This window comes from Oenanthe melanoleuca, chromosome 28, assembly GCF_029582105.1.
Source record: "Oenanthe melanoleuca isolate GR-GAL-2019-014 chromosome 28, OMel1.0, whole genome shotgun sequence".
NCBI classification, from domain to species: Eukaryota; Metazoa; Chordata; class Aves; order Passeriformes; family Muscicapidae; genus Oenanthe; species Oenanthe melanoleuca.
In genome coordinates, this window is record NC_079361.1 from 3,665,398 (window position 1) to 3,681,150 (window position 15,753).

At 63.8% G+C, this 15,753-nt stretch overlaps 2 protein-coding genes across 3 annotated transcripts; both read left to right on the forward strand.

Annotated features, from left to right (window-relative positions):
- The first annotated feature begins 888 nt into the window (after positions 1-888).
- Positions 889-6,813, forward strand: SLC39A3 (solute carrier family 39 member 3). 2 transcript variants are annotated; one of them, XM_056512889.1, is made up of 4 exons: positions 889-942; positions 1,619-1,756; positions 2,664-2,935; positions 4,361-6,813. In XM_056512889.1, the coding sequence occupies exons 3-4, from the start codon at positions 2,729-2,731 to the stop codon at positions 5,093-5,095; spliced, it is 942 nt and encodes a 313-aa protein (XP_056368864.1). In that variant the 5' UTR covers positions 889-942; positions 1,619-1,756; positions 2,664-2,728; the 3' UTR covers positions 5,096-6,813. The 2 variants fall into 2 exon arrangements, with proteins under 2 accessions (XP_056368864.1, XP_056368865.1); XM_056512890.1 differs by having other exon boundaries at positions 907-971.
- A 3,636-nt stretch (positions 6,814-10,449) lies between these two features.
- DIRAS1 (DIRAS family GTPase 1) lies at positions 10,450-11,218 on the forward strand. The gene has a single exon (XM_056512723.1). The coding sequence runs from the start codon at positions 10,466-10,468 to the stop codon at positions 11,060-11,062; it is 597 nt and encodes a 198-aa protein (XP_056368698.1). The 5' UTR covers positions 10,450-10,465; the 3' UTR covers positions 11,063-11,218.
- Positions 11,219-15,753: the final 4,535 nt, after the last annotated feature.

Below are 15,753 nucleotides of genomic sequence, written 5' to 3' on the forward strand. Positions count from 1 at the left end.
TCCCTATTTTTTCCCCATTTTTCTCCCCATTTTTTTTTCCATTTTCCCCATTTTTTTGTCATTCCCAGCAGGAATTTTCCTACACATTCCTACAGCACAAAAAATAAGAAATATTTTTTAATATTTCTATTTTATCCCTCATTTCTCCTTCCCCAAGTTACTTTCACTTCTCTCCAGCTGCTTTTTTGTAGCCTCACCAAAGAAATTTGAGGCTAGAAAGGAAAATATTCCAGAATTATCCAAAAATCTGGAAGCCATGGAGCTGTTTTCAGCTCATTTTGTGCTGTTTCCTTTCCCTCACCCTCCTGTTTTTTTTCCTGGCTAATTTTATTTTTTATTTTTCCACCTCTTTGGGTTGGGTTTTTCCCAGCCCTGAATTCCAGCTGAGGTTTTCCAGGGAATTTCTGCTGCCCTGCCTGGAGCTGCTCCTGAATTCCAGAGGATTTGGCTGCAGCTGAACTGCCGAACTCCTTTTGGACTTTCCTAAAAATTCCCGGCTCTACTGGGAACTGACAGCGAAAAAAAAGGGAATTTTATGGATTTTACGGAATTTTCAGGTGGATCTCAGCTCTCCCTGCAGCATCCCAACAGCTACATCAGTGCAGTTTGATCACAGAGCGGCAGGAAAAAGGGGTGGGGGTGTGGCGGGCGCTGTTCCATTCCCGGTTTTTCCCCATTCCCGGTTTTTCCCGTTCCCGGTTTTTCCCGTTCCCGGTTTTTCCCCATTCCCGGTCCCAGTGACCCGGCGCTGCCCCGGAACCCAGCGTTACGGAACGCGTTTCCCGCGGACCTCAATCGCCGCCTCACCCGTGCTAGGCGTGGGCGCGTTGATTGACAGCTCTTTCCGCCAATCAGAAATCAGCTTTCGCGTCTCAGCCAATGGGAGGGCGCCGTGGGCGGGCGCGCGGGGGGCGGCCGGGCCGGGAGCGAGCGGGACCGGCCGTGAGTGAGGGGGGGACGCGGTTACCGCGGTAACGGGGGGTCGTGAGGGGATGGCGGGGGTCGCAGCGGGGCTGGGGGAGCCGGGGCTGCGCGGGCACAGCGGGGCTGGGCCCCAGCGTTGGTTTGAGGGGTTTGGATTCGGATTGGGGCCGCTCTGGGTGTGAGGGGATGGGGGGGCTTCAAGCTCCTCCCGGCCATGAGGGGCTCGGGCCGGACCCTCCTCGCCGTGAGGGGCTAGGGCTGGGACCCTCCTCGCCATGAGGGGCTGGGACCCTCCTCGCCATGAGGGGCTGGGGCTGGGACCCTCCTCGCCGTGAGGGGCTGGGGCGGGACCCTCCTCGCCATGAGGGGCTGGGGCTGGGACCCTCCTCGCCATGAGGGGCTGGGGCTGGGGCTGGGATCCTCCTCGCCGTGAGGGGCTGGGGCTGAGCCCCTTCCTCATCCTGAGGAGCTCGGGCTGGGCCCCTCCTCGCCATGAGAGCCCCTTCCCCATCCTGAGGGTTCCCCATCCTGAAGGGTTCAGACCAGGCCCCTCCTCGCCGTGGGAGCCCCTTCCCCATTATCTCCTTTTTCAAAGTGATGGGACAGTCTCAAAGGCTCGGCAGGGCCGGTTTTAAACAAACGCTGGGATTTGGAGGCTCAGGGATGAGGAACCCCTTTGTTTTTCCTCCCACAGAGCCCTGCCTGCTTTATGTAATAGTTTTCATCGCTTGGATGCTTCATTATGAGCCACTAATTGGAGCAGGAGCTGAGTTAATCCCTTGTAGCAGCAGTTTTGGGGCTGGGGCCCAGCCCAGGTGTGCAGGAGGAGCAGGTGAGGCGAACCAGCTGCTCCTGGGGCTTCCTTTCCCTCTGAGCTGCTCCAGCCCCTCTCAGCTGGATGTGGCTGCTCCACCTGAGCTGGGAGCTTGAGGCTTTGGAGGGGGCTGGCTTGGGTTAAAAATGGGGAAAAAGGGGAAAAAAAAGGAGGTTCAAGGGTTTCTGGGGTGAGCCAGGTGTGTTGCAGAGGTGTGAGCTCTGGAAAAGGAGGGTTTGATCCCTTCCCTCTGCCCCAGCACAGGGGTGGGGAGTGCCTGGGCTCAGATTTTGGGCTTGGCCAGGCCTGGAGTGAGTCAGTGTCACCTGCTGGGTTCTGAATTCCTCTGCTTGTCCCTTAGAGAGGGACTTGGCCCAGGGCCTGGGGTGGCAGGAGACAGGGAACAGCTCCCAGAGGGCTGGGAGAGATGGGGTTTGGGAAGGGAACAGATGGGTTTTGGGAAGGGAGTAGATGGGATTTTTGGGAAGGGGAGAGAGGGGATTTGGGAAGGGAACAGATAGGATTTGGGGAACAGAAGGGATGGGATTTGGAAAGGGAATAGATGGGGTTTTAGGAAAGGAAGAGATGGGATTTGAGGAAGGGAATAAATGGGGTTTTAGGAAGGGGAGAGGTGGGATTTTGTGAATGGATAGATGGGATTTTGGGAAAGGAATAAATGGGATTTTGGGAAGGAATTCCTCCCTGGGAGGGTGGAGGGGCCCTGACCAGGATTTCCCAGCAGCTGCTACATTCCTGTAAGTGTCCAAGGATAGGGCTTGGAGGCCTTGAAGACCTCCAGGGAAGGGTGGTTTGAGCTGACCACAACTCCAGGGCTTTAAAATTCCTTTTAAACACAACTTGAACTTTTCCCCGCTGCTTCCTGTGGCTCATGAAACAAAAACCTCTGCATCATTCCCACCCACAGGCAGCTCCTGTCGCTGATGCCTCCACTCTGAGCCCCTCCAGAGGGCCCTGGGAGCAGTGGCCAGGATGAGGATGGTGGTGGCCAAGGTGCTGTGCCTGCTGGGGATGTGTGTGCTGGTGCTGGCGGGGGCCCTGCTGCCCGTCAGGCTGCTGGAGGCCGACCCCGAGCGGGCTCAGCGCTCCCGCAGGGCTCTGGCCCTCTGGAACTCCTTTGGGGCTGGTGTTTTCCTGGCCACCTGCTTCAATGCCCTGCTGCCTGCTGTCAGGGGCAAGGTGAGTGCTGCTGGGGGGGGCCAGAGCCCAGCTGGGAGTGCTCTGGGTCCTGGTGTGAAGGACAGGTGTCTGCCAATAAAATCAGAAACATCTCGTTGAAATGGAGAATGTAAACCCCACTCCCGCCAAATTATTATAATTTTGAAATTAAGGAGCTCTCAGGCAAAGATGTGGGAATTAAGAATAACAGTTCTTGACTAGGAAAATTAAAATAGCAATGCAGTATTACACAGAACAATCCCAAACCCTGCCAGAGTCAGAATCCAAGCTGACACCCGTCAGTCAGTCAGGGTGTTGGCACAGTCCCATTCAATGGTGGCTGCATCCTCCTGCAGGGGCAGATGTGGTTCAGCTGGAGCAGTGCTCCTGGAGAAGGTGCAGTTTCCTCTGAAGCTCCAGGGATGATGTGCAAAGGTCTGGCTTTCCTCTGGAATTCAGTGGAAAGATGGAAACTTGCTGTCCAAAATGTCAGTTTTTATCTGGGTAGGAAAGGCTTGGCTCCTCCCCTGGCTGGAGCATCTCCCAGTGGGATGATGGAATTTTATCAGTCATGCCCTGGGACTCAGTGGCCATGAACAGGAGATATCTCCTGGAGGGAGGATGGGCTGTGGGAAGATAAAGATGATTGCCCAGCTGGTTTAAAGATGGCCCATGAGCAGATAATGTGTGCCAGGAGATCAGGGTCACTGCCCCAGCTGGGTTAACAGATGGGGACAGAATTCACATTTCTGGCCACATCAGCCCTACACACCTGCCTCACACATCACTGCTGGCTCGGGAAGGGCAGCTGTGAAACCTCCTGCTGCTCTCCTGGGGGATACTGAGGAGGCTGTGAGGATCAAACAGCCAGGCAGAGATTTCCTGGCAAAGGCCAAGGGTGTGACAGCATCGATGGAGTGTCTGTGTGGGAATGGTTCCCTTCAGGGGGGCAAAGGGATGGATTCACTGTGGATTTGTGAGAATGTAGGGATGGATCCTTTCAGGGGGATAAAGGGATGGATTCACTGTGGGAATGTGGGAAAAGGATAAATGGATGGATTCACTGTGAGAATGTGGGAATGGTTCCCTTCAGAGGGATAAAGGGATGGATTCACTGTGGGAATGTGAGACTGTGGGAATGTGGGAATGGATCCTTTCAGGGGCATAAAGGGATGGATCCACTGTGGGAATGTGGGAAAGGGATAAAGGGATGGATTCATTGTGGTCTGTGGGAATAGATCCCTTCAGGGGGATAAAGGGATGGATTCACTGTGGATCTGTGGGAAAGGGATAAAGGGATGGATTCACTCTGGATCCTCCAGAGGAATAAAGGAATGGATTCACTGAAGATCTGTGGGAAAGGGATTAAGGAATGGATTCACTGTTGGAATGTGGGAATGTCTCCCTCCAGAAGAATAAAGGGCTGAATCTTTTGCTCCCTTCCAGCTCGACGATGTCCTCAGGCAGAACAACATCACCACGGACTACCCGGTGGCCGAGACCATCATGATGGTCGGCTTCTTCCTGTCGGTCTTCGTGGACCAGCTCTTCCTGAGCCTGCAGAAGGAGAAACCCTCCTTCATCGACCTGGAGACCTTCAACGCGGGCTCGGACGCGGGCAGCGACTCGGAGTACGAGAGTCCCTTTATCGCCTCGTCGCGGGGCCGCGCCCTGCACTGGGAGCACGGCCCGCCCTCGCACAGCCTGGCCCTCCCCGAGCTGTCCCACTGCGGCCCCCGGCGCCTGCTGGGGCTGGTGTTCGCCCTCTGCACCCACTCCATCTTCGAGGGGCTGGCGCTGGGCTTGCAGGAGGACGGCAGCAGAGTGGTCAGTCTGTTCCTGGGAGTGGCCGTGCACGAGACGCTGGTGGCCGTGGCTTTGGGGATCAGCATGGCCAAGGCCTCGCTGCCGCTCAGGGACGCGGCCAAGCTGGCGGTGGCCGTGTGCTTGATGATCCCGCTGGGAATCGGCATCGGGATGGGCATCGAGAGCAGCGGGAGCGCCGCGGGCAGCGTCGCCTCCCTGCTGCTGCAGGGCGTGGCCGGCGGCACTTTCCTCTTCATCATCTTCTTCGAGATCCTGGCCAAGGAGCTGGAGGACAAGAGCCACCGGCTGCTCAAGGTGCTGTGCTTGGTGCTGGGCTACGCCGCGCTGGCCGGGCTGGTGCTCATCCCGTGGTGAGGGAGCAGAACTCCAGCTCTCCCCTCCCACCGGCTGCGGGAGGAGCCGCCCCTTTCACCGCTGGGACAGCCCAGCCCGGGAGGTGTTTCCATGATGAGTTGGAGCAGGAGGAGGAGGAGGATCTCTTCCCGTGTGCTCAGAGTGAGGAATATCCCCGGGGATTGGCCCTGCCCGAGGGCTGCAGGGATTAGCGGACACAAACATTGAGGATCCGGGTAAAATCTGCTTCCAAGAGCTCCTCGAGTGTGTGGCTTCCTGCAGTGCCCAGAGCCCACTGTCCCTCCTTCCCCTCAGGCTGGGAGCTCCAGAGGCTCCGAGGAGGTGAGGAACAGACAGGAATGGAGGCAGAGCAGGTGGGAGCAGGGATTGCCAGCCTGCACTAAGCTGCTTTCGCTGGCTTAGTTCAGAGCAAAACCTGGTTGTAAGAGCTGCCAAAAATAACATCCCTGTGGGGCTTCCAGGACCTGCTGCCTCTGCACAGCTTCCAGTGCCCCACCTGGGGCTCAGGGAGCTCAGCTTTCCCAGGGATTCATGGAGAAAATAAGGCCAGGCCCCTCTGCCCTGATTCCTTCTCAGCACTGTATCCACAGGCTGAGCATTCCCTAAGGAAAACCTCTGAAAAACAGAGGATGAATCCCAGGATGATTTGGGTTGGGGAGCACCTTAAAACCCATCCAGTGCCATGGCAGTGACACCTTCCACTATCCCAGGTTGCTCCAAGCCCTGTCCTGCCTGGCCTTGGACACTTCCAGGGATGGAGCAGAGCCTCACGTTATCCAGAACCTGGGATCCACGAGCTTGCAGTAACAATTCCCAGCACTGACGTTTTGGGGCAAATTCTTGTGTTTTCAGTGCTCTGCAATCAGAGGGGCTGAGCAGTTGCCATCAGGAGCTGCTCCAAGGCTTTTCCAGGTTTCCAAAGGAGTGGAATCACCTCCCTTGTGGGGGGAGAGTGGAGGTGCTGCTGAGAGACACGAGATGCAGAACCCCGGGGAAGCTGCTGATCCCGCTGGATTTACCCTCGGGGGAGAGGAGCTGGGATCAGAGGCTGGAGCTGGGAATGTGCTCCCTCCCTAGCAGTGAAACACAGCCTGGCTCAGGCAGGGGCTGCATTTTAATTACCCAGAGCCCTCGCTGCTGCTGCTGCAGCTTCCGCCGGCTGCTGGAAGCGCTGATGGAATTATAAGGATGGCGCAGTGCCGGCAGCGGGAAGGAGGCACCGAGCCTCGGTGGTGGCCCAGCTGCAGCATATGGAGGCAGCTGAGCATCATCTGACAGATCCTGGGGCTCGTTAGTTTAATTGCTGCAACATCCCCGAGTCAATTAATCTTCCTTTGAAAACCTGGAGTGGAAAGGGGGGGCGGTGGAGGGAGGTTATTTTGGGCCTGGCATGACACAAAGCAGCAGGATGAGGAGAACGTGATTTGGTGATTCGCCTCGGTGTGGTAAAACCTCGGGGCTGTTTTCACCTCCCCTGGGGGGGATCAGGGGGGACAGGTGACACTTGTTGAGGCTGTCACCTCCATTTCACACCCTCCTCCTGCTGCAGTTTGGGATCGGGGGGGCTGTGAAGTGCCAGTGGGTGCTGAGCTCCCCCATCCTCATCCCACCATCCTGGGGGGGTTCACCCTCACCCTGCCATCCTGGAGGGGGGTTCATCCTCCAGGGAGGAGGAGGAGGAGGCCCCGCTGCTCCCAATAAATTCCCTGCCCTTCTCCCCTCGCTGTCACTCGCTTTTTTTGATGTCCCCCACGGCTGCTCCACATCCGGCTCACGCGGCGGCCGCACGTGCCCCGTGCTGGCGTGGGCTGAGCCCCTCCTGGCCACCAAACCCCCCCAGAGCCCCGCTGAGCCCGGGGGAGGGGGCACAGGACCCCCCCAGCGCCCCCCGCCCGGCAGCGCCGTGATTCAGCCCTGCGTGAGCGGCCGCCCCGTTGCGTCAGGCCCGGCGGGGAGCTGCGGCTCAATGGAACGAGGAGGAGCCGCAGGAAAACCATCACGGCAAACTCATTCATTGCCTCTAACGAGGAGGATCCGGCTCCGAGCGCCGCGGGAGGGGGGGGCTGAGGCTGCCACCACCCCCCCCCCGAGCATTGTCACCTCACCGGGAGGGCCGGGCCGAGGTCCCCGTGCCCCCCCCGCCTCCCCGTTCCCGCGGGGACGCGGTGCCAGCGCGTGGGTGCCGCCGTGGCCCGGTGCCCGCCGGCTGCTATTAATAGAGGCTGCGGATTTTAATTGCTGCCACTCAGGAGTGCGGGGTGGGGGGGAGGCAGGAGCAGACCCTGGCGGTGACAGGGACTGCCAGACCCTCAGTGTCACCGGTCACCTCCAGCAGCTGGGACACAGAGCTGGGTTTGGTCACCCTGGGGCTCTTCTTGTCCCACTCAGCACTTGGGTGTCCCCCCGTGTGTCCCCTCAAGGGGGTTGTGGGGCTCTGCCATCAGCAGGTGACACCAGTTGGTGACAAAGGCCCTGTGCTGTGTGCACAAGCTCCCTGTGCTGTGCTGGGGTGGCACCATGGCCTCTGTGTCCCCAAAGCCTGGCATCGCTGCCCAGGCCACCCCCAACTGCCACGGGGGCTCACAGCACCCTCTGCCAGCCGTGCCCTGCCTGCCTGGGACGTTGGCACCTGTCAGTCCTGTCCTGTGTCCCCTGTCACCACCTGTGGGGTTCTGTCCCCATCCTCGAGTCCCTGGGCTGTCCCTCCTCATGTGGATTCATGTCCCCACCTGTGCACATGTCTGTGTGGGGTCCGTGTCCGTGTGTCCTCATCTCCAGGTGTCCGTGTGTCCCTGTCCGTGTGTCCTCATCACCAAGTGTCCCTGTCCATGTGTCCCCATCCCGTGTCTCCCTGCCTGGCTGTCCACCCTCACCCCCATGTGTCCCTGTCCCTATTCGTGTGTCCCTGTTTGTGTCTCTTCTCCGTGTTTCCCCATCTCATTCCTGTCTGTCTGTCTGTCTGTCCAAATCCCCATCCCTGTGTTTCCATTCCATGGATCCCCATCCCTGGCCGTGCATCCCTGGCCGTGTGTCCCCATCCCTGTCCGTGTGTCCCCGTCCCTGTCCGTGTGTCCCCGTCCCGGAGCCGCTCGGGGCCGGGCCCGGGGGTCCGGGGCCCCGGGCGGGGCGGGCGCGGCGGGCGGGGCCGGCGGCGGGGCGGGATCGGCTCTGCGGCGGCCGCACCGCGCCGAGCCGAGCCGAGCCGAGCCGAGCCGGCCGCAGCCCCGCCGCACCGAGCCGAGCCGAGCCGAGCCGGGCGGAGCGGAGCCGCCGCGCCGGGGCCGCCCCGGGCCGGGCCATGCGCTGAGGCCGCCGCGCCGCCCGCAGCCAAGGGCGGATCCCGGGCAGGACACGGTGAGGCGGCGGGCACCGCAATGCGACCGGCGCGGCGGGGGCCGGGGCAGCGCGGCGGGGAGCGGGGGTGCTGCGGGCACGGGCGGGAGCGGCGCGGGGGGACCCGCGAGCCTGCCCCGCCATCGGCCCCTGCCCTCCTGCCGCCTCCCCAGCTCCATCCTGAGCGGGATGCTCGTCCCTCCCTCCCGCCCCTTCTCCTGCTCCTCCATCTCCATCCTGCCTCTCCATCCCTGTTCTGCTCTTCCCCTGAGCGCGGTGTTCGTCCGCCCTGCTCTTCCTCTGCCCCTCCGACCTTCTCCTGCTGCCCCTTCAGCCCCTTCTCCTGCCCCTTCATCCCTCCATCCCGCCCTTCCCTGCCGCTCCATCCTCCCTGCCCTTCCCCTGCTCCTCACGCCTGCCCTGCCCTCCATCCTGACTCCCAGGTCCCCACCAGTGTCATCCCCGGTGCTGGGCCCGACTGGGAGGGTGCTGGGTGATCCTGGGGGTCCTGGGGGTTCAGAGCCCCCCGGCAGGATCAGGCGCGGGTGGTCCCTGCCCAGCAGCTGAGGGGAGCCGTGCTCCGGACCCTCGGGCACCAGGGACTGTTGGGATTGGGGTGCTGCTGGCCACAGGCCGTGGGGTCACCCCAAAGAGCCCCCCAGGTCCCGTGAGGGTCTGTCCAGCCCAGCCCCTCACCTCAGCGCCCCATGGCAGGGCTGTGAGGCCGGGGGCACTTCTGGCTGTGCCACAGACAGGTGGGACGGGCAGGTGGAACAAGTGGGATGGGACAGGTGGGACACGTGGGATTGGACAGGTGGGATGGGACAGGAGGGACCATTGCCAGCCCCGGCCAAGGCTGGACGTTCCCACGCACCAGCTCAGCCCCAGCCCCCGCTCCAGCCCCGGCCCCCGGGTGCCGGTGACGCTCCTGGCGCGGGGGGATCCGAGGAGCCCACGATGGGATGGGTGGGGATGGGCTCCTGCAGCTCCGCACTGGCTCTGGTGTTTGGGGACACGCTGGGGTTTTGGGGCTGCTTTGTGGGGTCCCCAATACCCGGGGTGGGAAGGGGCTGGTTCCCACCAGCAGGAGCTGCCGTGCCCAGGGCAGCCACCAGCACGGGGCTGTCTGGGACACTTTGCTGTCCCCATCCCTGAGCTGGTGGCGGGAGTGGAGCTGAATGGGGACAGTCCTTAATGATCACTCGGACCCCCTTCCCACTCCCCTCCTTCCCACTCATCCTGTGACTGGACACCCTCAGAAACCCTGCCCCGTGGTGAGTTTAATGTCCCCAAGGCTGTGGGGGGGTCCCACACACCCTGGGGACCCTCCTGGGACAGAGCTGCTGCTGCCACCCCTGCGCTGCACTGGGGGAACCGGAGCAGGGCCCAGCCTGGGGCTCAGCACCGCTGGCTCTTTGTGCCCCCTCATTTCACACTCTGGGGGACACTGGGGACCTTGCCCAGGTCCAGGTGTCCCCTGTGGATGTGCACCGAGGTTTGGCAGCATGAGGGTGGCCGGGGGGGGTCTCTGACCCACTGCCCACACCCACGGCTGTGCCACGCTCCTTTCCTGCTCTCCCCAACGCATCCCTGGGGTGGGAGCAGAGCAGAGGGGTGGCACAGGGAGTGACAGGAGTGACAGAGGTGACAGGACACCAGCAGCATGGCCTGTGTGTGGAAGGGCACCTCTGTACCTGGCCAGAGAGCCCAGCTGGGCGCTCCGGCTGCCACCGTGTCCTCACCGGGCCGGTGAGTGCCCTGCAGAGCTGCTCCCGCTCCCCAGCGGGCTCGGGGGGTCCCTGCCCAGCCAGCCCCCCCCAGCAGCCTCGGCAGCAGCTGCGGTGCCGGTGGCCACGCTCGGCCATATGGCCACAGCGGGCGGCCGGTAAAAATAACCGAGGCGGCTGCACCCCGGGCCGGCCGGCAAGGGCGTCCCAAGGGCAGCGAGCCCAGCCAGGGCCGGGGCTGCGTCTGCTGGGTGCGGGGGGTGACGCCTCCCTGTGCCCCCCACAGCGGCGGCGGCGACTGCGGGGCAAGATGCCGGAGCAGAGCAACGACTACCGGGTGGTTGTGTTCGGGGCCGGCGGCGTGGGCAAGAGCTCGCTGGTGCTGCGCTTCGTCAAGGGGACCTTCCGCGACACCTACATCCCGACCATCGAGGACACCTACCGGCAGGTGATCAGCTGCGACAAGAGCGTGTGCACGCTGCAGATCACCGACACCACCGGCAGCCACCAGTTCCCGGCCATGCAGCGCCTGTCCATCTCCAAGGGCCATGCCTTCATCCTGGTCTTCTCGGTCACCAGCAAGCAGTCGCTGGAGGAGCTGAAGCCGATCTACCAGCAGATCGTGCAGATCAAGGGCAGCGTGGAGAGCATCCCCATCATGCTGGTGGGCAACAAGTGCGACGAGACGCAGCGCGAGGTGGAGAGCAGGGAGGGGGAGGCCATGGCCAAGGAGTGGAAATGCGCCTTCATGGAGACCTCGGCCAAGATGAACTACAACGTCAAGGAGCTCTTCCAGGAGCTGCTGAACCTGGAGAAGAGGAGGAACGTCAGCCTCACCATCGACGGGAAGCGCTCCAGCAAGCAGAAGAGGACAGACAAAATCAAGGGGAAGTGCAGCATCATGTAGAGCCCCGGACTGGCCCGCGCCCCCTCCCCACATCCCGGTGTCCCCCTCCCCTCCTCCCCCCCACGGCTGGACAGTGGCAGTGGCATCGCAGCGGGACCGTCCCTCGTCCTCCGTGTGCCATCACTGTGACTGTGCGGGGACAGGGTGAGGACGGGGCCGAGCCGAGGGACGCGCGGCCGCCGCCCTGGGCACGGCAGCACCGGGGACACCCGGAGCGCCCCCCCCGCCATCACAGCACAACCGGGGCCACCGGGCCCGGCCGCCGTCGGTCCTCGCGGGAGGGAAGGACGGTGCCACGCGGGGGTGGCGGTGTCACCCTTGGGGACAGTCCCACGCGCCCCCGTCCCCACGCCATAGCGCTCTGCTCCTGCGGACAGAGCCCCGGGGCGGGGGCAGCCCCCGCGCGGTGCCCGTGTCCCCCTGCCCGTGTCCCCCTGCCCGTGTCCCCCTGCCCGTGTCCCCCAGCCCCGTCCTGGTGCCATGACCCCCCCAAACCCCCAACCCCGTCCTGGTGCCACGGCTCCCCCAGCCCCGTCTGCCACCCCCAGCCCGGCACCGTGACCCCTCCCTTTACCCCCCAGCCCCATCGTGGTGCCATGGCCCCCCACCCCCGAGCCCCCAGCCCCACCTTAGCGCCGCGGGCCCCCCCCCCGTGCCGGAGCCGCCAGCCCAAGCACAAAGCATCGGGTCCGCGGGAGGTCCTGACCCAGCACAATCCTGGCGAGCTCCGGCTGGAGACCCCCGGCCAGCCGGGCCCCCCGCCGCCCCCTCCCCGCGGTGCCACCCTGGCCGCAGTGTCCCCTCCCCTCGCGGGGTGACCTGGCCCCGACCCCCGGGACCCCCCGACCCCCGGGACCCCCTGAACCCCCCGGGACCCCCCGGAACCTCCCGACCCCCTCCAGCTCTGGCGCAGCCCCGCTTGTTTCCCCCCCCCTTGGCCGGAGCGGGGTCCCCGCGCTGTCACCAGCCCCTCGTCCCCTCGGGGTTTGTCCCCTCGCTCCGGCCCCGCTCCTTGCCCGGCCACCCCAGGGTGTCCCCAGAGGGGTGTCCCCAAAGGGGTGTCCCCGGGCAGGCCGAGCCCCCCCAGCCCCCCGCACACCCCCCCGGCTTTTTACACGAGGATCCGAGCGCCCAGGGGACAAGGTGACGATGTAGCCTTTATTCTAGAAATAGTCTTCCTTCAATAAAGAGACGAGAAACGCTCCCGCGTCCCCCGAGCCGCCCCCGGCCGGGGCGGGAGCCACGAGGGGTCCGGGAAGGGCAGCGAGGTGAGTGGGGCGTGACACGGGTGGGACGCGTGGTCACTGTCCCTGGGGACAGGGCACAGGGACGGCTCTGTGGGACACGCGTGTGCGGGTGTGTGACACGTGTGGGGTGTGTGTGTGGGACGTGTGACGTGTGTGACATTTGTGTGTGTGAGTGTGACACAAATGTGACGCGTGCACAGGTGTGTGTGTGTGACGTGTGACATTTGTGTGTGACATGTGACATTCGTGTGTGTGTGACGTGTGAAATTTCTGTGTGACACAAATGTGACGTGTGTGACACAAATGTGACGTGTGCACAGGTGTGTGTGTGTGTGACATGTGTGACCTTTGTGTGTGTGACGTATGTGACATTTGTGTGACGTGTGTGACCTTTGTGTGTGCGTGACGTGACGTGTGCACCTGTGCGAGTGTGCGTGTGGTGTGCGCATGTGTGTGACACAAATGTGAGTTGTGTGACACAAACGTGACGTGTGTGACACAAATGTGACGTGTGTGACACGAGTGTGACACAGATGTGACACGTGCTCGTGTGCACGTGACGTGTGCGCAGGTGTGTGTGTGTGTGTGCACACGTGTGACGTGTTCCGCGTGTGTGCGCACGTGTGTGACGTGCGCGCCACGTGCGCCGCGCGCTCCCGCGTGTGACGCGCGCTCCCGCGCGCCGCCGTCCCCGCGGGGAGGGGGCGGGAGCGCGGCGCTTGCGTCATCACGCCCCCGTTGCCGTGGAAACCGGCGCAGCTCCGCGGGCGCGGGAGCCGCGTGGGCCCCGGGAGCGGGAGGGGGAGGGGGGGGGGGGAGCGGGGCTGCTGCGGGAACCGAGAGCGCGGGAAGGGCACGGGTGGGGTGGGGGGGAGCGAGGGAATGGGCAGGGAGGGAGGGGATGGGCAGGGGTCCGTGGGGATGGGCAGGGGTCTGAGGGGATGGGCAGGGGTCTGTGGGGATGGGCAGGGGTCTGAGGGGATGGGCATGGATCCATAGGGATGGACAGGGGTCTGTGGGGATGGGCAGGGAGCGAGGGGATGGGCAGGGGTCTGTGGAGATGGGCAGGGGTCTGTGGGGATGGGCAGGGAGCGAGGGGATGGGCAGGGGTCTATGGGGATGGGCAGGGGTCTATGGGGATGGGCAGGGGTCTGGGGATGGGCAGGGGTCTGAGGGGATGGGGAGGGGTCTGGGGATGGGCAGGGGTCTGGGGATGGGCAGGGGTCTGAGGGGATGGTGATGGATCCATGGGGATGGCACAGGTCCGAGGGGATTGTAGGGATCTGTGGGGATGGGCATGGATCCATAGGGATGGTTGTGGATCCATGGGGATGGCGCAGGTTTGTGGGGATGCTTGTGAATCTGTGGGATCATCATGGATCCATGGGATGGTCACGGATCTGTGGGGACAGCCAGGGCTCACTGGGACAGTCCCGGCTCAGTGGGACGGTCACAGCTCCGTGGGGACAGTCATGGCTCTGTGAGGACACTGGGGCTCCGTGGGGACGGTCACGGCTCTGCGGGGACACTGGGGCTCCGTGGGGACAGTCACGGCTCTGCGGGGACATTGGGGCTCCGTGGGGACGGTCACGGCTCTGCGGGGACATTGGGGCTCCGTGGGGACAGTCACGGCTCTGCGGGGACATTGGGGCTCCGTGGGGACGGTCACGGCTCTGCGGGGACAGCCAGGGCTCACTGGGACATCCCGGCTCTGTGGGACGGTCACAGCTCCGTGGGGACAGTCCCAGCTCCGCAGGGATGGCACCGCTCCTGTCCGTGTGTCCCTCCTGTGCCCTGGGGGCTCCGGGCAGGACAGTGGGACAGACGCGGGCCTGGGGACACCTGGGACCAGTCCCCACCTGCTGGGACCCCTCAGGACTCTCAGATTTTTTGGGTGGCACCATCACACCAAAACTCAGGGCGCTCCACATCGCCTTGGGGCTGAAAATCTCAGTTTCCCTCTATTCCCCGCTCTCCCACTGCCCATCTCTGTCCCCTCCCACTGCCCCCCACCCAACCTGTGCCCCCCGTGTCACCCCTGTGCCCACGTGTCCCTCGGGATTCTCCCAGGGATGGCCCTGAGTCCCTGCAGCCCCCCCAAACCCCATCCTGAGCCCCCAAAAATCAGCGCAGGACGGCGGGGGAGGATCCTGGCAGGGCGGCCGGAGCCTCCCCCGGGTCCAGGCTTTAAACAAAGCTGCTCCCGAGCGTTAATTAGCGGGATGAGCCGCGGGATGAGCGCCGGGATGAGCCGCGGTGCGGCCCGTTCTTCCCATGGCTCCTCCATCCCGCGGCCACACATTTCACAAATCCGCATTTTGGGACCCAAACCGGCTCCTGGCATCGGTGCTGCGTGGGACATTGTCCTTTGTGTCCCCCACCGAGGGGACACCGCTGCCCTGGCGCCCTTCGGGGGTTCCCATCTGCGGGAAAAGCGGATTAGGACACGGCCGGGACATATGGGAGCAAACTGGATTAAGGGGAAAATCAGCCTTCTTCCCACTAACAGGATTATTGAGTTTTCAGCCCAATCCGCCGCCGAGGTGGGGACAGCCCGGGTCGGCATTTGGCGTTTCTCCACCCCAATTCCCGCAGGGATCGCAGACTGGGATGCGCTGGGAAGCGATGGCTCCTCACGGGGACCGGGCTGTGTCCCCCCACGGTGACCCCCGAGGGTCCCCCCTCGCCCCGCCGGGACCAGGCAGCACCGGGACCCGCCGGCAGCCCCGGGGGAACCAAAGCCGAGATTCAGGGCGTGATTTCCGCTCCCCCCGCGCCGCCGGCGTGACTCCCGCCCGCTGCTGATTCATCCCCACGGATTTTCCCCCCGGTCCCGGGAGCAGCAGCTCCCCGAGGTGGGGGCAGAGCGAGGCTGAGACCCCCGGCAGGGCTGGGCAGAGTCCGGGGATGCTCTGGGGGATTTGGGGTGCCCCAAATCCTGTCACGGGGTCACACAGGGTCTGTGGGAGCCGCAGCCCTCGGGGGTCCCGGTGCGAACAGGGGGTGACCCTGCGGTGGGGCCGCTCCCGGGGTCCCGGGGGTGCATCCAGGCCCCGCATCCCCCCGCGTCCTGCACCCCTCGCTGTCGGGGGCACGGATTGTGGGGTGACCCGGGAGCCCCCCCGGGGCTGGGCAGGGCAAGAGGGGACGGCGGGAGGCGCAGCACCCCCGTGTTCTGGGGGCGCCGCAGGGGGATCCAGCCTGGGGGATCCCGGGGACATCTTGGGGGGCACCAGGGGACCCAGGTGACGTCACCCACAGAGGGATCCCCGGGGGTCCCGGTGCCTCGCGCCCCGGCAGCCACGTGCCCCTCCCACCTCATTAATATTAATGAGCTATCCACGTAACCACGCCCCATTTCCCGCCCCGCGCGCTGATTGGCCGCTCCTCCCGCCGCTCCTCCGCCGGCCCCGCCCCCTCCCCGCCCTCCCTCCGCGCCGCCGC

Excerpts from the sequence above, each read along its gene's own strand:
- SLC39A3 (XM_056512889.1), top strand. The coding sequence starts at position 2,729 with ATGAGGATGGTGGTGGCCAAGGTGCTGTGCCTGCTGGGGATGTGTGTG. Across the intron at positions 2,936-4,360 it reads TGCCTGCTGTCAGGGGCAAG|CTCGACGATGTCCTCAGGCA; the intron begins GTGAGTGCTGCT and ends GCTCCCTTCCAG.
- DIRAS1 (XM_056512723.1), top strand. The coding sequence starts at position 10,466 with ATGCCGGAGCAGAGCAACGACTACCGGGTGGTTGTGTTCGGGGCCGGC.